The sequence below is a fragment of the Pseudophryne corroboree genome, chromosome 3 (genome assembly GCF_028390025.1).
Source record: "Pseudophryne corroboree isolate aPseCor3 chromosome 3, aPseCor3.hap2, whole genome shotgun sequence".
In the NCBI taxonomy this organism is placed as follows: Eukaryota; Metazoa; Chordata; class Amphibia; order Anura; family Myobatrachidae; genus Pseudophryne; species Pseudophryne corroboree.
The window spans coordinates 451,205,266-451,232,012 of record NC_086446.1 but is presented as its reverse complement, the minus strand read 5'-3'; the positions used below and the strand labels follow the sequence as shown (position 1 = coordinate 451,232,012).

The 26,747-nt window shown below is 44.4% G+C and overlaps 1 protein-coding gene and 1 long non-coding RNA gene across 11 annotated transcripts in view; both read right to left on the bottom strand.

Annotated features, from left to right (window-relative positions):
• Nucleotides 1-485: 485 nt before the first annotated feature.
• LOC135055940 (uncharacterized) lies at nt 486-6,385 on the bottom strand. Its single transcript, XR_010243856.1, has 2 exons — nt 5,259-6,385; nt 486-5,080 (listed from the first exon to the last, which is right to left on the bottom strand). It is a non-coding gene; the product is annotated as an uncharacterized LOC135055940 (long non-coding RNA).
• Nucleotides 6,386-6,972: 587 nt separating this feature from the next.
• Nucleotides 6,973-26,747, bottom strand: part of RNF157 (ring finger protein 157) — a 120,812-nt gene continuing 101,037 nt past the window's right edge. For 7 of the 10 annotated variants that reach the window (XM_063960542.1, XM_063960552.1, XM_063960549.1 and 4 more), the window contains 5 exons: nt 22,450-22,643; nt 22,319-22,372; nt 20,121-20,205; nt 19,748-19,846; nt 6,973-7,726 (listed from right to left, as the gene is read on the bottom strand). In XM_063960542.1, coding sequence (XP_063816612.1) covers nt 7,605-7,726; nt 19,748-19,846; nt 20,121-20,205; nt 22,319-22,372; nt 22,450-22,643 — 554 coding nt within the window. In that variant the 3' untranslated portion in view covers nt 6,973-7,604. Of the gene's footprint in view, nt 7,727-8,400; nt 8,442-19,747; nt 19,847-20,120; nt 20,206-22,318; nt 22,373-22,449; nt 22,644-26,747 lie in introns of all 10 variants that reach the window. The other 3 variants (XM_063960544.1, XM_063960543.1, XM_063960546.1) reach the window with 3 other exon arrangements.

Genomic DNA, 26,747 nt, shown 5'->3' with positions numbered 1-26,747 from the left:
ATCTCATCTCGGTACCTAATGGCAGTCAGGCTACCTCTGGCGAGCACATGGAGGGCTGTGCGGCCCCCCAAAGAAATGCCACCCCACACCATTGCTGACCCACTGCCAAACCGGTCATACTGGAGGATGTTGCAGGCAGCAGAACGTTCTCCTTGGCGTCTCCAGACTCTGTCACGTCTGTCACATGTGCTCAGTGAGAACCTGCTTTCATCTGTGAAGAGCACAGGGCGTCAGTGGCGAATTTGCCAATCTTGGTGTTCTCTGGCAAATGCCAAGCATCCTGCACGGTGTTGGGCTGTAAGCACAACCCCCACCTGTGGACGTCGGGCCCTCATACCATCCTCATGAGCAAAGCTTTGGCTACTATTACGTTGTTTTTAAAACCCAATTTTTTTCATTTTTATTTTTTTTATAATGCCATTACACCAGACTGCAGTTACATTGGTTTTTCCTAATATACAAAATGAAAGCCATACTCACTGCTGTTTCATTTGCACATAACAGTGCTATTTGCTTTATTGTAAATATATTATTTACACAATTATGTGCACTGAGTACGTTTAGAGGTTGCATCTCTACCAGGCTGCCCCTGGTGTTTCTGTATAAGAGACCACACACATTAATACTGGAGGAGCTTCAAGGTTTATTCATCTGTGTAATCATGCATGGTTGTAATACACTTACATATTGCATTGGTACAAAGTGAGGAGGGTGGGCAGGTGTACTGCTTACAGCCACACTGGAATTATTTGCAGTACAGGTAGTGTCATTGAGTTCATATCTTTATGTAGTATGTTAATCTAATTATAACAACATATGCATAGAAAGGTAGGAAATAAAGCCTGCTCTTTATAGTACACAGATATGCAATGGCCTGCATGTTACATACATGGATTATGATATATTGCTTGGTTTCACATATTAATGTACTGTACAGCTCTATAAACAGACATGGATGGCTTTAACTATATGTAAACAGTGATATGGACAAGATATGTAGAAGGACGTATGTATTACGTATATCCAATGCTGCTTGTTTAGAACACACTGTAGACATATTTGCCAAGATTTCCGGTAACTGATGTAACATACAGAAATTCTAACCATTGAGTGTTCATTCCTCTCTATACTATTTCAGCACATCTACTGCAGGAAATGTTATAGTATATCCTTTCAAATATGTACATTTATTTGTAGCGTATAAACTAACTAGAATTAGTAAATCACATTTTCTGTAATATAATCATTGACGGAGGATTTGCCAACGTTCTCCTTACGAATGAGATACAAGAGAAGTTATTGAGAAACACTGCAGATATGGATATATGGAGGTATAAATCACAGGCTCTGTGGCACAAACACACCGGGACAGTACATCAGACCACCAGATATAATCATACATGTGCAGTCACCATGACTGGACATGAACACTACACTTTACTAGCTGTGAAAGTGCCCATGTGATACAGCAGAGTTTATATTAGGAGCACAGAAACTTTGAGCCTTTTTAATTATCTGTATTCCAGCATTAGTTTGACTAAAATATCCGATCATTATCTTGTTCCTCATACTAGCTAAAGGGAATCCGATTTTGCACTGCACTACACCTACCACACCGAACGCTGGGCCTAATTCAGGCCTGACCGCTAGCAGGCGATTTTTGCACTGCTACAATGGGATAGTCGCCGCCTACGGGGAAGGGAGGGCTGCAGATTTTGTGCAGTCTCTGCTCTGCCCAGGACTTACTCAGCCGCTGCGATCACTTAAGCCTGTTCAGGACAGGAATTGACGTCAGACACCCACCCTGCAAACACTTGGACACGCCTGCGTTTTTCCAAACACTCCCAGAAAACGGTCAGTTACCACCCACAAACGCCTTCTCCCTGTCAATCTCCTTGCGAGCGAGCACCTGTGCAAATGGATCCTTCACACAAACCCATCGCTGAGTGGCGATCCGCTTTGTACCTGTGCGATGCGCCTGCGCATTGCGGTGCATGCGCAGTTTAGACCTGATCGCCCGCTGTACGAAAACACAGCCTAGCGATCAGGTCTGAATTAGCCCCTTCGTTCTATAATCTAACGTTCCCCTTCACCATGGGGTAGCTTCTGCTTGGTCCCCCACTGTTTATAAAATATGGTTACATTAGTTTTCTTACCGGTTCGGATTTACAGAACGGAATCAGCAGAGCCCAAGGAAAAAACTTTGCATGTATAGTAGTACATGTAACACTGCCGAAAAGAGGAGTACGTTTGGGAAATTCTTATTTAATGCATGGTGCAACTAGAAAAACAAACTAGGTCGTTTTCCATTAATTTATTTAGCAAATTGATTCAGTTTTGTTAAGAAAAGCTCATGAGCCTTTAGAAATATTTTGTTTCAGTGAGGCGGACTATGTTAAATCCTAGAACATTGCAGCACTATCCAACAAGACACAATACAACATGAATGATTCTAAAATAACTGCACTTACAACAGAAATGAACAAGCTGAAGACCTGACCCAAACAAACTACAGGTTGAGTATCCCTTATCCAAAATGCTTGGGACCAGAGGTATTTTGGATATCGGATTTTTCCGTATTTTGGAATAATTGCATACCATAATGAGATATCATGGTGATGGGACCTAAGTCTAAGCACAGAATGCATTTATGTTTCATATACACCTTATACACACAGCCTGAAGGTCATTATAGCCAATATTTTTAATAACTTTGTGTATTATACAGTTTGTGTACATTGAGTCATCAGAAAACAAAGGTTTCACTATCTCACTCAAAAAATTCTGTATTTTGGAATATTTGGATATGGTATACTCAACCTGTATAACGCTGTATTCACCTTATGAGGGACAATATAATATCTCCCTCTCTCAAATCAATAAATATATATATATATATACATACACACACACAATCTGCTGGTCTCATCCTTGCCATGATGGATTTGCACTGTGCAAGCATCGCAGCAGTGAGTAATTACACCAGGCCGTCGGCACACTGTTCTCGGCAAATGACCCATGCTTGCGAATAATGCGGGTGTATTTTACATTATATATTTGATACGTCTCTCCCAAAGACACTTCATCAGAGGGCTTTGGAGTGTTACAGAATGAGATGTATTATATATATATATATATATATACACACACACACATATATATATATATATATATATATATATATATATATATATATATATACACACACACACATATATACACACTATATATATATAAAAGATATTTGGACTTCTACTATTGGTTAGTGCAGTCTTCTGACCAAAATAGGTCATTATGTCTATATAAGTAAAACCGGATGATTGTTGCCTTTGTGGAGCACCCCGGGGTTGCCCAACTCTGGATGTGAGTGCGGATCCTTACACCACACACACACACACACACACGTTTATATATTATAGTGAACAAGTTGCCCATTGCAACCAACAAGCTCCTGTCATTTGTCTAGCACGGCCTCTAACATGACAACTAGAAGCTGATTGGTTGGCAGATTCTCTCTCTCCAAAATTTGATCCCCCCCAAGTCTAAATATAGATGTTGGATCAATGTGTGCAGTACAGACATAGCAACCAGATTCCCTTTTATCAGTACTTGGATAATGTTGAGAATGTTCAAAATAATACAGACAATTCCAGAAATCACTGTAGCTCAACTGACATATTAATTTATTATATACAGGGGAGTGGGAACATAAATGGACACGTATATTTGCAGCAGAGTGCACCTGACCAGTGAGTGTGCTGACTGCAACATCGCCATTCTCCCTGCGATTCTTTTGGTTAGCCTCACACCACTCCATTCCCTGCTGTCCTATCCCCAATTCCCATGTATAAAATGTACCAGGTGTACTCTGCATACGGATGGGAGCAGTAAAAATCAGAAAAATGGTATAGAATGATAGCTTAGAAATAAGACACAGAAAAAGACGTGTGCGAGGTAGGCAGAGGTGGAATTAGTAGAATAAATGGTAAACAAAAGTCAACTGAATGAGAAAAAGGATAGAGGGTGGTAAATGTCTGATAGAATCATACTGTGCCTTCATGTATTATGGAAGAATTCCCACATTGTGTGTAAATATGTACACCCGTTGCATGTACAGTATCGTACATCGCTGCGGGAGAGATGGGTCAGGGTTAAAATACTCTGTGGGATTTGTCGGGATACCAACCCGTTGCTGACACGGTGTCCATTTAAAAGCAGCAGTTTGAAGACAATGGGCTGGATGTAATGAAATCCGAGTTGGCCGGAGGTGCAGGTTCCTGTCAGAACTTGGACATTTTTTTTAAAGAGACAATTATGTACAAGGCAAAACCATACCTTGTAAATGACTGCCGCTTTTAAAAAAAAACGTACGAGTTTGGCTGGGAACCCGCATTCCCGGCCAACTGGGATTTCATTACATCCAGCCCCATACTGGATCCAAGGGTAATTGTTTACATTTGCTACACAATATGAGTCTGCAAAAAGGTCTGTAAATATATATAAATTGTGCAAATATGCACAATACTGCTTTCCATAGACAGTATAGTTACTCACACTTTCAAAAAATAGAATTTCTACTTGGGAGGGTAATTAAATCAATGAATGTGAATATGTGTTAATGATCTGATAATCCGTATAGGCAGTAAGACATCTGAAGTTTATGCTGAGACTGGGGAATGATCTCTGCAGCAGTGTGCATTGCTATAGGTAATAGTAATAAAGTCACTAGGCCATATTTTCAGATTCACTTGACTTCAACTGGATTTTTTTATTTTTTTGCCTTTAGAGGCGGTTTTATGGTCATTGCAGAAACTCACCTTCACTATGTTTGGATTAATGGTGTACAGCATCAATAAGTCTTCATAGACGACAGAGAAGCACGAGCACACAGCTCTTTTGGATTGAACGTCTATCGTCACAAATTAACCTGAGTGCCCGGAGTAGTGCATGGATTTGTGGGAGAAGACTGTATCATCTCTGGGGTGTAAAAGTTTTGCATCTTCTGACAAGAGGCACCAAGTGCTAGATTAGCTGGTCTAGATGTATGGATGCATTAGGTCAGAGGTTCTCAAACTCGGTCCTCGGGGGCACACACAGTGCATGTTTTGCAGGTCTCCTCACAGAATCGCAAGTGAAATAATTAGTTCCACCTGTGGGCCTTTTAAAATGTGTCAGTGAGTAATTAATACACCTGTGCACCTGCTGGGTTACCTGCAAAACATGCACTGTGTGTGCCCCCGAGGACCGAGTTTGAGAACCTCTGCATTAGGTCATGCACAAGTCGCATTGGATTGTTGAGAATGAGGTGGCGTTTGGTGCATTCCATATTTGGTCTCCATTACAGAGCATTTTATCACATATAAAGAAGTGCCATTTGCACATTCCAGGTGTACTTTATGTTGAAAGCACATTTGTACGTGCACTCCCACCAATGCATAAAAACACCAAAGGTGAGAAGTGTAATAAAAAAATGTCCAAATACGCTGTGGCAATTCTTTGGTGTCAATTTACTTAGCAGGCACAGTGCACATATATTTACATCAGTGATCTGCAGAGCCGCACCTGTCATACACCAGTACACTCTAGAGCATAAAAATGATTAGAATACAATCAAAACTCTCCACCAAATCGTGTATGTGTTTGTAAATCTGGTGCATCACCAGCCACTGACCACACCGCACCTCAGTGTTTACCATGTAAACCGAACCCCCCGAATCACTGCAGAATATGTGTGCACATTTCTAAGGGAGTAACACAAATCTGTGATGTAGGTGCGATGTGAAATTGCACCTAACTGTAGCAGGATTAGATTAATTGATCATTATTTTAGGAACATACTGAAGGCCAGACCACTTATTCTTGCATGGGCCCTTTTTAAGTCTGGAAAGAAAGTGCACTAATTATTCTGCTGAAAGCGGACAATGAGACATAATCTTTACAAACAGAAATACATTGCGTATCCACATATACAGTATATATCTGATGGTGGTTTAGTCAGTACTTGTTTCTGCAGTGTTCCAAAGAGAAAACCAGAACCTAGGTATCAGGATGCAGCACCTAAGCATTGGGATGACTGCTTCTGGTGTTCAGATGATCATCAGGGAAACATGAGGGTCTGCCCCAATGCCAGAAGATCAGGCTGAGCTGCCGTCTCTACTGCTACTCATCTAAATAAAACCCAGGAAAAAGCCCTGACTGCACGGAATACTGGTTATGTCCATATTAACCTCTTAAGGAAAACTAGCAGGGGAATTAGGATATAGGGCCAGATGCATCATCGCTTGGAAAGTGATAAAATGGAGAGTGAAAAAGCACCAGCCAATCAGCTCCTAACTTCCATGTCACAGGCTGTGTTTGAAAAATGTCAGTTAGGAGCTGATTGGCTGGTACTTTTTCACTCTCCATTTTATCACTTTCCAAGCGATGATGCATCTAAATTCTAAGCCCATAGGTTGATGACCAGAGTTATGAATGAAAGATGGTCATCTTGTTCCTTGTTTATTCCTTCAGCAAACAAGCAGCTTGCAGTGTTGGGGTTCCAGAGGTATCATCAGTTAAGCCTATATGGGGGATGGGGTGAGTTAGTAGGGTGAAAGTGAAACAAAATGGCTAGTTAAGTAGGGAAAAGAGGCAACAGGCATGAGACCTAGCTCTGCCAAGTTCAAAAGACATATACAATACACAGCACTGGGTTTTTGTAAGTTATCTGGCAGGAAGAATGTCTGAGGACTGTGATGCAGTAAAGGGTCCTGAAGAGACACAAAACATGAAGGTATTAACTTCTTCACCTGCCTTGTATATAGCACAATGGGTTGTGTATAGTTGGTGTGGAACCGAGGTGTAACACATTCTCTACAACAGCCACTACCTGACCTCACCTCCTCACACGTATTACACTCATACAGCACCAGACACTACTCGCAGTACCAGTCTACCCCATCGTGATGCAGCAGGGTTGGGTGACCTCACATATTTATCCAATGCACATTAATTTAATCACTGATCTCATTATCCAGCAGAGAAGAACATACAGTGACAAGCCCCCTACGTTTCAATGACAGGCAACTAAAAATGCTGCTTTAAGCGCTACAATTGTAGCAGCACAAGGTATAGCACCATGCTTCCTCAACAGCACTGAAACATGATGTGCTGCTCGTTCCTATCTTATATAGCAGTTTCCAATTCATAAAACAATATCAGTATTGCTGTAGCAGCTAGTGTCAATCACCATACATTTCTACACAGAAGCGCTACCATGCCGGCACTCTATTGTGGGGGTCACAACTATAGGCAGCTTAGTGCATGTCTCAGCATGGCCTGTGTCAGGAACATGACCAGGGTTTATACACAGATTATATACAACATGGTTAGATATACAGAAAGAGTACCAAAACCAACTCTCTGCCCAGGCAGCGAGTGACATGACGTACACCTCAACCTGCTTGAAGGTGCAGTGTGAAACACGCTGACTGAGGGAAGACAACTGGCACTGGGTCTATTCGGTGGGGTGTCCTGAGTGACTTTATGGAGGTGGGAGCCTCTCTCAGTGACTAGTGCGGAGAAGTGTCCATGGAGTAAGCAGCAAATCCGTGGGATAAGAGTCCTCACACGTCCTGAGTGCCCAGCCGACCTTGTCTATCTCCCACCTCCTGCAAAGATATGCAAGTGTCCGACATGTGGTATGGATGCCTTCTCTTCTGACCAGGAGTATCAGGGTAACAGGCATCTGAAAAATCATAGGGGGAAAGGCAGATGTGAACTACAGGAGAAATAAAAGGGAGGAGGTAGAACTAGATTATTGAGCGATGAGCAGCACATAGTGGGTAGGGAGTAGGGGAGGGGGATAGTCTGTTTAGAGCGCACAGTAGAAGACTATACAAAATAACAGAATAAAAGTACTAAGATTATAACACCTGCCTACAGAGGGGGAAGAAAGTGTCTAAAATCGCATAATAAATGGAAGGGATGCGGATAATTTAACGGCTGTCAAGATCCCGATAGCCGGTGAAATGCCGGTGGTCAGAATCCCGAAAGAAGCCCGATATTCCTACTCGAGTGGTGGTACATGCCACCACCCGAGGGGGAATATAACAATGTGGTGACCAAAACTCGCCACGTGAGGGGACTCGCTGCGCTTGCTTGCGGGATTCCGGCGTCAGTCTCCTGCCCGCTGGTATTTCATACCGAATTCGTCCTGGGACAAACAGCTAAGTTTAACAAGCAAATATGAATTTGACAATTCTTTTTTTTTTTTTAAATGTCCATACTGTAGAGTGGTTTAGAAGAAAATAAATAAAAGGAAGACAAACGAGGGCAATGGTGCATTTGTTTGAACTCTTTGTTAATGGGAATAATAGGTAGGATATGCCATCTTTCCAGTGGTGTCAGACTTGATCATACCTAATCTCCAATCGGTATGGGTTGTGGGTCCGGAACAGCCACTGCGGATGGGCAGTAGAGAGAAAGAAACAAGACAGTGGTAGAAAAGAAGAGATTGAAGCAGAAGTAGACAGAAAGAGTAATGGGTAACAAGTGAAGAAAACACATCGCAGCGGAGCTGAGTGAGGGACAAACAGGGTGGGATGCAGCACTAAGTCCTTCATAACTTTCTTGAATTGTATTAGATTCAACTGTATAAACCTTTTTTTTCTGCCATGCAACTACTCAAGAATTCTATTTGTACGAAATTCTAATAAATGGGCTTTTTATGCATAAAATCACTTGTACTTAATCACCTCTCTTACCAGTACCAGGCTGGTGCGATCTTACCACATACTGTATTTAGCAGTACCTCTCTCATCTATCACCTGCACGGCTGCTTGGTTCTGTCTCTAGCAGGGAAAACCTGACACTCGCTTTACAAAGAGAACAAGCAGCATCAGGACTATGAGAAACTGAGCGATTGTGGCGGTGGTGGGAGATAGACACTACAGCACTATAATTGGCAGGGTATTTAATAAAATTCAGATGTAAAGTGGAGATATACTTTAGGAGAATTCCAGTGTCAATTTAACCCTAATTCCAAGTAACAGAACCACAGTAGGCCCTCTCGCACAGGCACTGACCACTACTTCCATTTTCACATTACCACTTATGCCCTTACCACAGACTACCAGTCTACAACCAATTTACATTCCACAATCTCCTTGCTGTCACACTTTGGGAACTCAGTTTCTGAAATGCCAGGAAAGGGTAAGTATCTCCTGTACAGCGGTGACCCCAGGGTAGAGATATAGGGGTATATTCAATTAAAGTCGGATCCATTCCGACATGTATTTGTCGGAATGGATCTGACAACCCCTATTCAATCCCATCTAAAATTCGACTTTTTCAAGTCGAATTTTAGATGGGACCCGGAGGAGGCGAGGGGGGGCGAGCCGCGCGGGGACAGCCGGCGGCAGCCAGAGGAGATCAGCGCTATGGAGTAGCGCTGCAGCAGGATGTCTCTCACCCGCCCGACCTCACGGCAGCTTCCACCCGGCTCCAGCAGCGTGAGTGAGTGACATCCAGGCGGGTGAGTGACATCCAGCTGCAGCGCTGATCGTAGCGCTGATCTCCTGTATGCCCGCCCGCTGTCCACCCGTCTCCCTGCAGCTCACCCCCCCCTCGCCTCCTCCGGGTCCATCTCATTCCGACATCATTTTGATGTCGGATTGAGGTAGTCGAAAAGGGGGCCAAAACCTGTCGGATTTGGCCCTGTTTTCAACATCAACACGTGGATCGGCAGCTATTCCGCCGATCCACATGCTTTTCAACTAGTCGAATACCTCGACTTGTCGAAAAGCTCTGAATAGGTCGAATCAGGATTCGACCTTAAAAAGTCGAAAACTGACGTCTTTTCGACAGACGGCAGTTTTCGACTGCAATTGAATATACCCCATAGTGGTTCTACTGGAAAGAAGAGAAGATTAGCTGGATCTCCTCTTTAAACAAATGATGAAGTGACAGTTTAAGACACAGCCTAGTAGAATTCTAGGACACGGCAGAATAATTCTGAATTGGCTTTTGTGCACAATACAGGTTGAGTATCCCATATCCAAATATTCAGAAATACGGAATATTCAGAAATACAGAATTTTTTGAGCGAGTGTGAGATAGTGAAACCTTTGTTTGCTGATGGCTCAATGTACACAAACTTTGTTTAATACCCAAAGTTATTAAAAATATTGTATTAAATGACCTTCAGGCTGTGTGTATAAGGTGTATATGAAACATAAATGAATTGTGTGAATGTACACACACTTTGTTTAATACACAAAGTTATTAAAAATATTGGCTAAAATGACCTTCAGGCTGTGTGTATAAGGTGTATATGAAACATAAATGCATTCTGTGCTTAGACCTAGGTCCCATCGCCATGATATCTTATTATGGTATGCAATTATTCCAAAATACGGAAAAATCAGATATCCAAAATACCTCTGGTCCCAAGCATTTTGGATAAGGGATACTCAACCTGTGTATACATTTTGTTGGACTAAAAAAACATTAAAGGCAAGATGAAAACTCTCTTGGAATTACAGTGTAAGTTTATTACATGTGACCTAATAATCATTGCGTCACATCACATCCCTGGTAAGAGAAAGCTACTTTTGGAGAATTCTGCTTTTGACTTATTAGATAATTTACTGTAGGTACCTTTTAGGGGCAGATAGACATTTACAAGTGACTACACAGGGACATGTGCTATATACTGTATCCTTACAATGCAATGCTGTAAAGTGAAACACCCAAAAAATAAAATAAGAATTTACTTACCGATAATTCTATTTCTCGGAGTCCGTAGTGGATGCTGGGGTTCCTGAAAGGACCATGGGGAATAGCGGCTCCGCAGGAGACGGGGCACAAAAGTAAAGCTTTCCGATCAGGTGGTGTGCACTGGCTCCTCCCCCTATGACCCTCCTCCAAGCCAGTTAGGTACTGTGCCCGGACGAGCGTACACAATAAGGGAGGAATTTTGAATCCCGGGTAAGACTCATACCAGCCACACCAATCACACCGTACAACTTGTGATCTAAACCCAGTTAACAGTATGATAACAGCGGAGCCTCTGAAAAGATGGCTCACAACAATAATAACCCGATTTTTGTAACTATGTACAAGTATTTCAGATAATCCGCACTTGGGATGGGCGCCCAGCATCCACTACGGACTCCGAGAAATAGAATTATCGGTAAGTAAATTCTTATTTTCTCTATCGTCCTAGTGGATGCTGGGGTTCCTGAAAGGACCATGGGGATTATACCAAAGCTCCCAAACGGGCGGGAGAGTGCGGATGACTCTGCAGCACCGAATGAGAGAACTCCAGGTCCTCCTTAGCCAGGGTATCAAATTTGTAGGATTTTACAAACGTGTTTGCCCCTGACTAAATAACCGCTCGGCAAAGTTGTAAAGCCGAGACCCCTCGGGCAGCCGCCCAAGATGAGCCCACCTTCCTTGTGGAATGGGCATTTACATATTTTGGCTGTGGCAGGCCTGCCACAGAATGTGCAAGCTGAATTGTATTACACATCCAACTAGCAATAGTCTGCTTAAAAGCAAGAGCACCCAGTTTGTTGGGTGCATACAGGATAACAGCAAGTCAGTTTTCCTGACTCCAGCCGTCCTGGAACCTATATTTTCAGGGCCCTGACAACATCTAGCAACTTGGAGTCCTCCAAGTCCCTAGTAGGTGCAAGGCACCACAATAAGCTGGTTCAGGTGAAACACTGACACCACCTTAGGGAGAGAACTGGGGACGAGTCCGCAGCTCTGCCCTGTCCGAATGGACAAACAAATATGGGCTTTTTTGAGAAAAAAACCACCAATTTGACACTCGCCTGGTCCAGGCCAGGGCCAAGAACATGGTCACTTTTCATGTGAGATGCTTCAAATCCACAGATTTGACTGGTTTTAAACCAATGTGATTTGAAGAATCCCAGAACTACGTTGAGATCCCACAGTGCCACTGGAGGCACAAAAGAGGGTTGTATATGCAATACTCCCTTGACAAAGTTCTGGACTTCAGGAACTGAAGCCAATTCTTTCTGGAAGAAAATTGACAGGGCCGAAATTTGAACCTTAATGGACCCCAATTTGAGGCCCATAGACACTCCTGTTTGCAGGAAATGCAGGAATCGACCGAGTTGAAATTTCTTTGTGGGGCCTTCCTGGCCTCACACCACGCAACATATTTTCGCCACATGTGGTGATAATGTTGTGCGGTCACCTCCTTTCTGGCTTTGACCAGGGTAGGAATGACCTCTTCCGGAATGCCTTTTTCCCTTAGGATCCGGCGTTCCACCGCCATGCCAACAAACGCAGCTGCGGTAAGTCTTGGAACAGACATGGTACTTGCTGAAGCAAGTCCCTTCTTAGCGGCAGAGGCCATAAGACCTCTGTAAACATCTCTTGAAGTTCCGGGTACCAAGTCCTTCTTGGCCAATCCGGAGCCATGAGTATAGTTCTTACTCCTCTACGTCTTATAATTCTCAGCACCTTAGGTATGAGAAGCAGAGGAGGGAACACATACACCGACTGGTACACCCACGGTGTTACCAGAACGTCCACAGCTATTGCCTGAGGGTCTCTTGACCTGGCGCAATACCTGTCCCGTTTTTTGTTCAGACAGGACGCCATCCTGTCCACCTTTGGTATTTCCCAACGGTTTACAATCATGTGGAAAAAACTTCCCGATGAAGTTTCCACTCTCCCGGGTGGAGGTCGTGCCTGCTGAGGAAGTCTGCTTCCCAGTTTCCATTCCCGGGATGAAACACTGCTGACAGTGCTATCACATGATTTTCCGCACAGCGAAAAGTCCTTGCAGTTTTTGCCATTGCCCTCCTGCTTCTTGTGTCGCCCTGTCTGTTTACGTGGGCGACTGCCGTGATGTTTTTCCCACTGGATCAATACCGGCTGACCTTGAAGCAGAGGTCTTGCTAAGCTTAGAGCATTATAAATTTACCCTTAGCTCCAGTATATTTATGTGGAGAAAAGTCTCCAGACTTGATCACACTCCCTGGAAATTTTTTCCTTGTGTGACTGCTCCCCAGCCTCTCGGGCTGGGCTCCGTGGTCACCAGCATCCAATCCTGAATGCCGAATCTGCGGCCCTCTAGAAGATGAGCACTCTATAACCACCACAGGAGAGACACCCTTGTCCTTGGATATAGGGTTATCCGCTGATGCATCTGAAGATGCGATCCGGACCATTTGTCCAGCAGATCCCACTGAAAAGTTCTTGCGTGAAATCTGACGAATGGAATTGCTTCGTAGGAAGCCACCATTTTCTACCAGGACCCTTGTGCAATGATGCCTTGTTTTTAGGAGGTTCCTGACTAGCTCGGATAACTCCCTGGCTTTCTCTTTCGGGAGAAACACCTTTTTCTGGACTGTGTCCAGAATCATCCCTAGGCACAGCAGACGTGTCGTCGGGATCAGCTGCGATTTTGGAATATTTAGAATCCACCCGTGCTGTTGTAGCAGTATCCGAGATAGTGCTACTCCTACCTCCAACTGTTCCCTGGACTATGCCCTTATCAGGAGATCGTCCAAGTAAGGGATAATTAAGACGCCTTTTCTTCGAAGAAGAATCATCATTTCGGCCATTACCTTAGTAAAGACCCGGGGTGCCGTGGACAATCCAAACGGCAGCGTCTGAAACTGATAGTGACAGTTCTGCACCACGAACCTGAGGTACCCTTAGTGAGAAGGGCAAATTTGGGACATAGAGGTAAGCATCCCTGATGTCCCGGGACACTATATAGTCCCCTTCTTCCTGTTCGTTATCACTGCTCTGAGTGACTCCATCTTGATTTGAACCTTTGTAAGTGTTCAAAAATTTTTTAGATTTAGAATAAGTCTCACCTAGCCTTCTGGCTTCAGTACCACAATATAGTGTGGAATAATACCCCTTTTCTTGTAGTAGGAGGGGTAATTTAATTATCACCTGCTGGGAATACAGCTTGTGAATTTTTTCCCATACTGCCTCCTTGTCGGAGGGAGACCTTGGTAAAGCAGACTTCAGGAGCCTGCGAAGGGGAAACGTCTCGACATTCCAATCTGTACCCCTGGGATACTACTTGTAGGATCCAGGGGTCCTGTACGGTCTCAGCGCCATGCTGAGAACTTGTCAGAAGCGGTGGAACGCTTCTGTTCCTGGGAATGGGCTGCCTGCTGCAGTCTTCTTCCCTTTCCTCTATCCCTGGGCAGATATGATCTTATAGGGACGAAAGGACTGAGGCTGAAAAGACGGTGTCTTTTTCTGCAGAGATGTGACTTAGGGTAAAAACGGTGGATTTTCCAGCAGTTGCCGTGGCCACCAGGTCCGATGGACCGACCCCAAATAACTCCTCTTCCTTTATACGGCAATATGCCGTTTGGAATCTGCATCACCTGACCACTGTCGTGTCCATAACATCTTCTGGCAGTTATGGACATCGCATTTACTCTTGATGCCAGAGTGCAAATATCCCTCTGTGCATCTCGCATATATAGAAATGCATCCTTTAAATGCTCTATAGTCAATAAAATACTGTCCCTGTCAAGGGTATCAATATTTTTAGTCAGGGAATCCGACCAAGCCACCCCAGCTCTGCACATCCAGGCTGAGGCGATCGCTGGTCGCAGTATAACACCAGTATGTGTGTATATACTTTTTATGATATTTTCCAGCCTCCTGTCAGCTGGTCCTTGAGGACGGCCCTATCTATAGACGGTACCGCCACTTGTTTTGATAAGCGTGTGAGCGCCTTATCCACCCTAAGGGGTGTTTCCCAACGCGCCCTAACTTCTGGCGGGAAAGGGTATACCGCCCATAATTTTCTATCGGGGGGAACCCACGCATCATCACACACTTTATTTAATTTATCTGATTCAGGAAAAACTATGGTAGTTTTTTCACATCCCACATAATACCCTCTTTTGTGGTACTTGTAGTATCAGAAATATGTAACACCTCCTTCATTGCCTTTAACGTGTGGCCCTAATAAGGAATACGTTTGTTTATTCACCGTCGACACTGGATTCAGTGTCCCTGTCTGTGTCTGTGTCGACCGACTAAAGTAAACGGGCGTTTTAAAACCCCTGACTGTGTTTTTGAGACGTCTGGACCGGTACTAATTGTTTGTCGGCCGTCTCATGTCGTCAACCGACCTTGCAGCGTGTTGACATTATCACGTAATTCCCTAAATAAGCCATCCATTCCGGTGTCGACTCCCTAGAGAGTGACATCACCATTACAGGCAATTGCTCCGCCTCCTCACCAACATCGTCCTCCTACATGTCGACGCACACACACAGGGAATGCTCTGATAGAGGACAGGACCCACTAGCCCTTTGGAGAGACAGAGGGAGAGTTTGCCAGCACACACCAAAAACGCTATAATTATATAGGGACAACCTTATATAAGTGTTTCCCTTATAGCATCTTTTTTATATATTTCTAACGCCAAATTAGTGCCCCCCCTCTCTGTTTTAACCCTGTTTCTGTAGTGCAGTGCAGGGGAGAGCCTGGGAGCCTTCCCTCCAGCCTTTCTGTGAGGGAAAATGGCGCTGTGTGCTGAGGAGATAGGCCCCGCCCCTTTTTCGGCGGCCTCGTCTCCCGCTCTTAACGGATTCTGGCAGGGGTTAAATATCTCCATATAGCCTCCGGAGGCTATATGTGAGGTATTTTTAGCCAAAATAGGTTTTCATTTGCCTCCCAGGGCGCCCCCCTCCCAGCGCCCTGCACCCTCAGTGACTGCCGTGTGAAGTGTGCTGAGAGGAAAATGGCGCACAGCTGCAGTGCTGTGCGCTACCTTTAGAAGACTGAGGAGTCTTCTGCCGCCGATTCTGGACCTCTTCTTATTTCAGCATCTGCAAGGGGGCCGGCGGCAAGGCTCCGGTGACCATCCAGGCTGTACCTGTGATCGTCCCTCTGGAGCTGATGTCCAGTAGCCAAGAAGCCAATCCATCCTGCACGCAGGTGAGTTCACTTCTTCTCCCCTAAGTCCCTCGTTGCAGTGATCCTGTTGCCAGCAGGACTCACTGTAAAATAAAAAACCTAAGCTAAACTTTTCTAAGCAGCTCTTTAGGAGAGCCACCTAGATTGCACCCTTCTCGGCCGGGCACAAAAATCTAACTGGCTTGGAGGAGGGTCATAGGGGGAGGAGCCAGTGCACACCACCTGATCGGAAAGCTTTACTTTTGTGCCCTGTCTCCTGCGGAGCCGCTATTCCCCATGGTCCTTTCAGGAACCCCAGCATCCACTTGGACGATAGAGAAAAAATGATCAATACGTGTTATTGTAAGTGCTAGGTGTCCTACAGCTAACTTACACAGAGCCCTACACAACCGTGTTTGTGGTGAGGATCACATTACACTGCATTATGTATGGTCCCCTTTCATATGCCATCTCACCAGTGCTGTACACATACATAATGGAAGCACTCTACTAATGTGGGTATAGAAGCACTAAGATGGGACGATGGTGTGGAAGAGACAAAATAAATGCACTCCATTAATTCCATAATCTGAGCCTGTGCCCTTACGAAAAACATCACACGATCCCCAACAATTAGTAAGCAATACAGCTCCCACTGCATAGTGTATTAAAACTGTTCCTGTCTACCATTACTTTCTGCATTACCCCTACTGCAGTCAGTCTAACATACCATAGACTCAGGCATGGTGTAATCATGCATGCTCATACTGCAGGTTGTAATTCTACAGGTGCTGTGACAGCTTGTAGAGTTCATACAAAGAGACGCACCAGCAGTGCGACCACTGATCATACAGGTTGCTTAGATCTACTGTTCTCAAACAACATTTTAATCACTATGTTAATACCCTTAACCGCCCCCCTTCCTGCACAGCCTAAAGCCTGCCATACAGCTAAAGCTTTATTGTCAGATCTGGGTGGATGGAATGAAAATCTGGTAATGTATGGGAGCAAGTGACAATTGACCAGTTGCTTTTAAATGCCATAAAACTGACAAAACCGGTCGTTCGGTTAAATCAAATGGATTTAACCAATTTGTCCGATTGACCATTTTTGGCTGTTTTCCACTGTTTGGGAGCAAATGGTCAATTGTCATTTGCTCCAATACATTACCAGATTTTCATTCCAACCAGCCAGATCGGACAATAAATCTTTAGGCGTATGGCCAGCTTAACCTTAACTGCAGACTGCCAGGATCTTGACCACATCCGAATCAGACTACAGTTGCAATGAAAATACTGCCATATGCCCCAATCATACAGCCAGATAAAAGTCTGCCAATAGTGGTAGCTGGTTACTATCATCCTATACAGTCATAACTACTGTACTCTAACAGGAAAAGCTTAATAAAAAGAACTCACTCCCATAAAAAAAAAAAAAAAGGCATAAGTTTGCGCTGTAGTGAGCATGTATTATTGCTGCAGGAAATAAGCATGGCTGAAATAACAGGCTATCATTCTACCCCATTGGTACCGCTTGTAGAAAATGTATTAAACTATAAAGTACTGACCTCTAGCCCCATTGAAAACAATGGCATTAGTTGCAAATGCTGTTGTGGAACTGTTCTAGCGTGTCATGAGCTTTTCCCCATTCATTTCAATCAGTAATGCTTTTCTAGAGTCTTTGTTTACTCACTGAAATGAATGGTCTATTGAAATACATAGAAAAGCTCACACATCTCACTAGTTTGCAGGCAATCTGAAACCAGTGGGGCTAGTTTTGGAAACGTTCCTGGCAACTGTGCAATCAGTCCTTTGCTAGCTTCCCACTGCTCTGAACTTTTCAAAGCAGAATTGATCATTTCTGGCACTGCAACTTGAATAGAAGAGATTTACATGGCAATTTGCTTTTAGTAGATTAGAAGAACTGCCAATTCCATGTAAAGCAATAACAGCATATTAGTGGTCATTCCGAGTTGATCACTCGCTAGCTGTTTTTAGCAGCCGTGCAAACGCTATGCCGCCTCCCACTGGGAGTGTATTTTAGCTTGGCAGAAGTGCGAACGAAAGGATCGCAGAGTGGCGGCATAATTTTTTCGTGCAGTTTTAGTGCATCATTTTTTTGTGCTCAGCACCTACTCAGCGCTTGCGATGACTTCAGACTATTCAGTTCCTGTTTTGACGTCACAAACACGCCCTGCGTTCACCCAGTCACGCCTGCGTTTTTCCTGGCACGCCTGCGTTTTTCCGAACACTCCCTGAAAACGGTCAGTTGACACCCAGAAACGTCCACTTCATGTCAATCACTCTATGCCCAGCCGTGCGACTGAAAAGCTTCGCTAGACCTTGTGTGAAACAACATCGTTCGTTGTAATATTACTTTGCGCGTGCGCATTGCGCCGCGTGCGCAGAAGTGCCGTTTTTTGCCTCGTCGCTGCACAGTGAACGAATGCAGCTAGCGATCAACTCGGAATGACTCCCAGTGTACAGAATCATCCCTCCCAGCAGCTGCAGGTAAAATCACCTCTCAAATAGAAAGCATTACCTAGCTATGCCTTGTGGCTTAATGGCAAGGAGTATCCTTATCTTGTCCTGTCTTTCAGTAGGGGGCAGTATCATATACTGCAGATAACCTTATCCAGAGAGTTCTTTCCAAAACACACAGATGTACTCTGATGTTTCTCATATCCAGTCCACTAATTCTTCCTTGCTTAAATTATGAGGATGTGCTGCCATGTCTTGTCTCATGCAGCTGAAGCCTAACAGGACAGTTACTTGAAGCCCCATAGCACACAAAGCCCCAGAGTGGTGCTGCAGCCTTATGTGAGGGGGCATGCTTATTAGCAAGTGGGCTTCCGCAGGGAGAGGTGGGGAGCAGGGTCAGGCACAGCAGGAAGCAGTGAGCACAGCTGACACACAGTGAACATGAACTTTTACAGCAATTAAGTGATAAGTGAGAAAGAGAGAGAAAGAGAAAGCAAGAACATAGCCAGGTTATAGGGTACCGAAAGGGAGAGTTTGATGGAGAACGGGAAATAGGGAATGAACAAGAGACGAGCAAGATGAAGAGAAATACAGAGATGGAAATTAGTGCAGATGAAGAACCCACAGACATGTACAGGGAGACCTAAAGCAAGAAATTACAGGACAGAAGGTGTGGACGGTGAGGCTCATACGAAGAATAATAGGTTAGGAGAGAGGGAATAAATCGGGAAATAGAGAAAACAAAAGGCAGGTAAAGGAGGATGAATAATGGAGATACTGGAGCCTGCTGAAGACTAATGGAAAGAACTAATTGGTAATCGATTGAAGATTTTAGATGTTGCATGTACAATTAGAGCTATAGAAGATTCAGTGGTATTTTATGGGTAAAAGCACGCTGGTCACTCACACAGCAGAAGCAGCTACACTGTGTGCTGAACCAATAGTTTGGAGAACGCAGCCTGTGATGTCACTGGTTCCAAGTGCACGGATAAGCTGCATTCTCTTGGGCATTGGTTCAGCCAGCAAAATGGGTGCTTCCACTGTGTTTCAAGAACAGGTGCACTTAAGAAAGGCAAACTCAGATTGTTAGAGAGCAGACAGGGATATTTCTATTAAATAAACCAGTGAGACGAGGTATAAACAAATATGATGTTGCCTAACATGAGTAGAGTAAATAGGATAGAGTGGCAAAAATACAGACAAGGCACTGGGGAAGAAGAAAGAAACAAAGGCTATGAGTTTAGAGACAGAGAAGGAGTGGCCATGCCCCCCAATCACAATTATTACAGGGTGTTCAGGTCAGTGATAGCCATCACTATGGATGGATGGGCAGCGGGAGAGTTCATGTTCAGGAGGCAGCCACTCACCGGCCAGGCAGCCCTCAGAGCCCCGCACATTGTCCAGAGCGTCCCGCAGCGCGACGCGAGTATCATTGTTATTGTCACACTCTCTGCCAGTCCTCTGCCCTGCAACAGAGTTAAGGAAGTTAGAGGTGGGCAGGGTAGGACACCAGACAGACTGACCAATACAGACTGGCCCAGGTATCTAGTGTGCACAGTAAGAAGAGGAAGAGAGCTGTGGACAGCAATATCTAGGCCATGCAGGACTGGGGAGTACATGCAGTTTACATTAATCCAGCAAGATGATAAACTGGTTTTCTAGTTGTTATATGGGATTGTGGCATTCCTTAGCCAAGGATCTAACAGGTTATGCTAATGGCATGTTTATGAGCACACGTACATGAGCCACAATTAACAAGCAAAGTGTTGGGACCGTTACCATCATCCTCTTCTGGGGATGCAAATTCCTCTTCCGTGACGTTTCCCTAAAACCAGATGGCATAGCGTTAATGAGATACTATACAGCATCGCTGCTGCCCTCTGTGTGTACATACAATAATGGGTACAATTAAAGCAGTCCATGTGTTTCTCCTTGCCTTTCCCCCGTTAGTACGCATCTCCGTTGCTTATTGAAGGGGGGGGGGGGGGTGCATGTAATAAATGCAGGTATTTGAGCATAAACTGAGTGCATGCATCTATAAAACCAGACACTCCCTTTGCACCCGCTTGTGGAAATAGCCGCCAGCACGCATCTTCAACACCCTGATGTTCGATCTCTGCATACGCCTACTGTAGCACAGCACGCACTTGCGTCTACATGTTCTCAGAACAGTGCAGATACCCCATTACCACCCAGTAACACTCATTTAGCCACAAGTGAAAAGAGATTAAGGTGTACAACCATGGTGGTTGCGTATGCCCATCTAAAACTCATGCGATATGCTACATGTATGCTCACATTACTATTCTGAATCAGCCCCAGAGCTTTATCTCCTCCATTCTAATGTGTCCCTTATCTTGGCCTCCTTTCAGAGCGTATCACTGCAGATGAAACCGGTTGTCTTTCCCACAACGGACATTCAATAAAAAAAAGAAATCCAATATGGTACTAAATGAAGAGGTTTGTCTTTCTCCCTCCTCTTACAACACAATGATAACTGAAGATCTAAATGAGGATTTTCTCTGCTTACAATACGAATCATAATGTGACAAACCCAGAGGGTAAACTGTGCAGGATAAGACACCACCTAATCTATGTCTGGGCTGCAAACAGGTGGCTACACAATACATATCTCGCAGCCAACAGGGTGTCCCATTACACTCAAATTATTCTATACATATATATTCTATAAACTGATGATTATGTATATGCTCCTGGGAGATATCAAAGAAATAACAGCAAGTTCTGTACACAAATGACCTGCAGCAGCTTCAACAGGAGATACTTAACTATGTCACTTAGAAAAAGCATAGATGAAAAAGTAAGGTTGTGGGAACAAAATACCATATAAATCAACTATGTCTTCTGACTGCAATGTAACCCGCTGATGGAGAATATTATTATTTGCACAAGCTCACTTGTGCCTTTTTTAAGTGGGCTGTAAATCATCCTTTTGTAGGGAAGTTTTAGAACATGAAATCTATATGGCAAGGGATCCACATTGCGTGTGTACATTACACAGACATGTGTCTTGAAGTGGCAACAAGGCACAGGCCCCAGGTAAGTCCATGATTGGCTGGCCATACTGTAAAAGTATGGCCAGCCAATCATGGACTTAACAGATTGCAGAATAGTACATTGGTTAGAGCCAGACTGGTGTCCCTATACAACAATCACATCAAACCAGATATAGTAGCCTGGTGGAAGGCGCTCCTCTAGGGTTCATCAGAGGTCACTTCTTGTGTTTGCCCACCCAAACTCATTGTTCTGATAAATATTACTTCATGAAGACCCAATGTTTTCATATTATCCCTATATTCCATAGTGAGAAGCATAGAGGGTACATTTTGATAACTGTATATTATAAATATAAACTAGTTTGTTTAAAGGAGTTTTCCATTTAATTTAATGGGTGAGATTCAATTGTGGTGCACGCCTGCAGCCACTAGATGACACCCAATGGTGCGTGATGGCTGCCGGTGCCTGCATTTCAGCTCTCACTAGATGGAAGATCGGGCGTGCAAAACAATTAAATACCGCTAAATGAGTCTTCCCTGTAAGCTATAGAGTTTGTAATTGAAATTATATAATATTTTGCAAGCCCCTTTTTGGATCTCTTTCCTCTTACTACTCTTCTGTATATGGAATAATGGGGCAGATGTATTAACCTGGAGAAGGCATAAGAAAGTGATAAACCAGTAATATGTGCAAGGTGATAAACGCCCCAGCCAATCAGCTCCTAACTGTTGATTTACATATTAGAGCGGACTGGCTGGTTCATTTATCACCTTGCACGTATCACTGGTTTAGCACTTCCTTATGCCTTCTCCAGGTTAATACATCTGTCCCAATGGTTCTAAGAAAGCTCTGTATCACTGGGAGCAAGACTGGTCCCCTTATCTGCTTTTCCTTCATACAGGTATACCATAGGGTTGTACCTCAGCATCCATTTCATCCGCAGACACAGTCACAAAGTGTCCCTCTGGTGATAGCTGGAAGAAATATTGAATACATGATTAGTTATGTGATGACCTTTCACAGCCTGGTGATAAAAGTGCTCGTGTCTCACCTCTCCCTCTTCAGATGGGGATCCACTGGGCATCACTGGAGGCGATGGTGTGATCCCCACTTCCTCCTCCTCCATTATACCCGCTGTGTAGGACCCAGACATGGAGGACACTGTATCTGTGCTGAGCTGGGACTGCTGGCTGTGGGACGAGGCCATGGACATTACGGACTGCGCCAGGCTACTGCTCAAGGGGTCTGCGCAAGAAATGAGGGTGGATGGGGCAAGGGAGACGGTATTGAACACGGTAGGGGATTACAGAAAAGAGGGAGAAAAGAAAGGACAGAGTGTGTGTGTGTGTGGGGGGGGGGGGGATAAGGAAAATATATATATATATATATATATATATAGTGTATAGAAGAAATTAAAAGACAAGAGAGATTGAGAAGGAAAGTACAGAGATAAAAGGGCAAATTGGTGTGTGGTGTGAAGGAAGGATTTGGGCACAGAAGAGGGGGTATGGAGTGGGTGAGGATTACAGTTAAGTTGTTATAGAAAGAAATAGCGACATCTTGTGGTCACAACTGGAATATTAAATATCACAAGAAAGATGAAGGAAAAAAAAAAAACTCTCTGTAAGTCACTGTCACCAGAAGTAGATTGTTGGTATTTTGTATTCTACCAAGTGAACTTCAGTTTTAGGGGACACATATGTTACATAATTTTTTAACAGAAATATTTAACACATTTTAAAAAATTTAGGGGAAAGGCAATAGTTTTTTATTAACTCAATGTAACTACAAACTATGTATATTTACCCTACAACTTGTCACACTTAAACAAATATATAATAGATTTACATGGTTATAGATTACACCGAATGTAAAGTTATATAAACTGCATGCTTGTGTGTGTTACTTAGAATCAGTATGTGCTTACACGACAAAAACAAACATGCTTAAACAAAACCAGAATAACATAACATATTACAAATAGGGCCTGAGTGCAGAGATCCTTTCTGGGTCTAAACTAGACTATGGGGATCTACCTCCCTCTATGATAAAGTCTAAGGTAGAAGCGGGGATTAACACTGTTTAGCTTAGCTGCTGTCTCATTTGTGCATAAACAGTGGACACACTTAAGTACAAAAAAGAAAAATGAAAGTCAGTATTAGCAATGTGACAATTTGATGGTACATCAAGTTTTCTCCATTGTTGTATCTATTTTTTTAAATAAAAAGTTACTTAAATAACAATGCTCGCAGAGCATCATCTCTACTCCTGAGGTCTCATTGGCCTCTTGCATATATGGATCGCTGACTTCGCGATTATTTGAACTGATGTTCTTTTTGTTATTGCGATCACTCGTTTAGGTTTTAGGACTACAACTTGATTCTGGACAAACTCTGAACAACTTTCTCCCTTCCTCACTTCACTGAGGTATCCTGCCATTTTCCCCGGGACATATGCCTGTGAACCATGGCACAGAGCAATAAGCCATTTTATATAAAAAATGGCTCAACGCTGAATTCTCTGCTTCTTTTTGAATTTATGTTGCTCTGATTTATACCACTCTTAACGCTGTAAAAAAAAAAACATTGATAACTGCTGTATAGGAAAAAGTATTGCAATAATAAGAATTTACTCACCGGTAATTCTATTTCTCGTAGTCCGTAGTGGATGCTGGGAACTCCGTAAGGACCATGGGGAATAGCGGGCTCCGCAGGAGACTGGGCACTCTAAAAGAAAGATTAGGTACTATCTGGTGTGCACTGGCTCCTCCCTCTATGCCCCTCCTCCAGACCTCAGTTAGGGAAACTGTGCCCGGAAGAGCTGACACAATAAGGAAAGGATTTGGAATCCCGGGTAAGACTCATACCAGCCACACCAATCACACCGTACAACTCGTGATACTATACCCAGTTAACAGTATGAATAACAACTGAGCCTCACGAAAAGATGGCTCATAACAATAACCCTTTAGTTAGGCAATAACTATATACAAGTATTGCAGACAATCCGCACTTGGGATGGGCGCCCAGCATCCACTACGGACTACGAGAAATAGAATTACCGGTGAGTAAATTCTTATTTTCTCTGACGTCCTAGTGGATGCTGGGAACTCCGTAAGGACCATGGGGATTATACCAAAGCTCCCAAACGGGCGGGAGAGTGCGGATGACTCTGCAGCACCGAATGAGCAAACTCAAGGTCCTCCTCAGCCAGGGTATCAAACTTGTAGAATTTTGCAAATGTGTTTGAACCCGACCAAGTAGCAGCTCGGCAAAGCTGTAAAGCCGAGACCCCTCGGGCAGCCGCCCAAGAAGAGCCCACCTTCCTCGTGGAATGGGCTTTTACTGATAAAGGATGCGGCAGTCCAGCCGCAAAATGTGCAAGTTGAATCGTGCTATAGATCCAGCGAGCAATAGTCTGCTTTTGAAGCAGGTGCACCCAGCTTGTTGGGTGCATACAGGATAAATAGCGAGTCAGTTTTCCTGACTCTAGCCATCCTGGAAACATAGATTTTCAGGGCCCTGACTACGTCCAGCAACTTGGAATCCTCCAAGTCCCGAGTAGCCGCAGGCACCACAATAGGTTGGTTCAAATGAAACGCTGATACCACCTTAGGAAGAAATTGGGAACGAGTCCTCAATTCCGCCCTATCCATATGAAAAATCAGAAAAGGGCTTTTACATGACAAAACCGCCAATTCTGATACACGCCTGGCCGAAGCCAAGGCCAACAGCATGACCACTTTCCGCGTGAGATATTTTTGCTCCACGGTTTTAAGTGGCTCAACCAATGCGACTTTAGGAAATCCAACACCACGTTGAGATCCCAAGGTGCCACTGGAGGCACAAAAGGGGGCTGAATATGCAGCACTCCTTTAACAAAAGTCTGAACTTCAGGCAGTGAAGCCAGTTCTTTTTGGAAGAAAATCGACAGACCCAAAATCTGGACCTTAATGGAACCCAATTTGAGGCCCATAGTCACCCCTGACTGTAGGAAGTGCAGAAATCGACCCAGCTGAAATTCCTCCGTTGGGGCCTTCCAGGCCTCACACCAAGCAACATATTTCCGCCATATGCGGTGATAATGTTTTTCGGTCACATCCTTCCTAGCTTTAATCAGCGTAGGAATGACTTCCTCCGGAATGCCCTTTTCCTTTAGGATCCGGTGTTCAACCACCATGCCGTCAAACGCAGCCGCGGTAAGTCTTGGAACAGACAGGGCACCTGCAGTAGCAGGTCCTGTCTGAGCAGCAGAGGCCAAGGGTCCTCTGAGATAATTTCTTGAAGTTCTGGGTACCAAGCTCTTCTTGGCCACTCCGGAACAATGAGTATAGTTCTTACTCCTCTCCTTCTTATTATTCTCAGTACCTTGGGTATGAGAGGAAGAGGAGGGAACACATAAACCGACTGGTACACCCACGGTGTCACTAGAGCGTCCACAGCTATCGCCTGAGGGTCCCTTGATCTGGCGCAATATCTTTTTAGCTTTTTGTTGAGGCGGGACGCCATCATGTCCACCTGTGGCCGTTCCCAACGGTTCACAATCAGCTGGAAGACTTCTGGATGAAGCCCCCACTCTCCCGGGTGGAGGTCGTGCCTGCTGAGGAAGTCTGCTTCCCAGTTGTCCACTCCCGGAATGAACACTGCTGACAGTGCTATCACGTGATTCTCCGCCATCAAAGAATCCTTGTGGCTTCTGCCATTGCCACCCTGCTTCTTGTGCCGCCCTGGCGGTGTACATGGGCGACCGCAGTGATGTTGTCTGACTGAATCAGAACCGGTTGGTTTTGAAGCAGGGGTTCTGCTTGACTCAGGGCGTTGTAAATGTCCCTTAGTTCCAGAATATTTGTGTGTAGGGAAGTTTCCTGACTTGACCATTGTCCTTGAAAGTTTCTTCCCTGGGTGACTGCCCCCCAACCTCGGAGGCTTGCATCCGTGGTCACCAGGACCCAGTCCTGTATGCCAAATCTGCGGCCTTCGAGCAGATGAGCACTCTGCAACCACCACAGCAGAGACACCCTGGCCCTCGGGGACAGGGTGATTAACCGATGCATCTGGAGATGCGATCCGGACCACTTGTCCAACAGATCCCACTGGAAGATCCTTGCATAGAATCTGCCAAAGGGACTTGCTTCGTAAGAAGCTACCATCTTTCCCAGGACTCGCGTGCAGTGATGCACCAACACCTGCTTTGGTTTCAGGAGGTCCCTGACCAGAGATGACAATTCCTGGGCCTTCTCCTCCGGGAGAAATATCTTCTTCTGTTCAGTGTCCAGAATCATGCCCAAGAACAGCAGACGCGTCGCAGGAATCAGCTGCGACTTTGGGATATTCAGAATCCAGCCGTGCT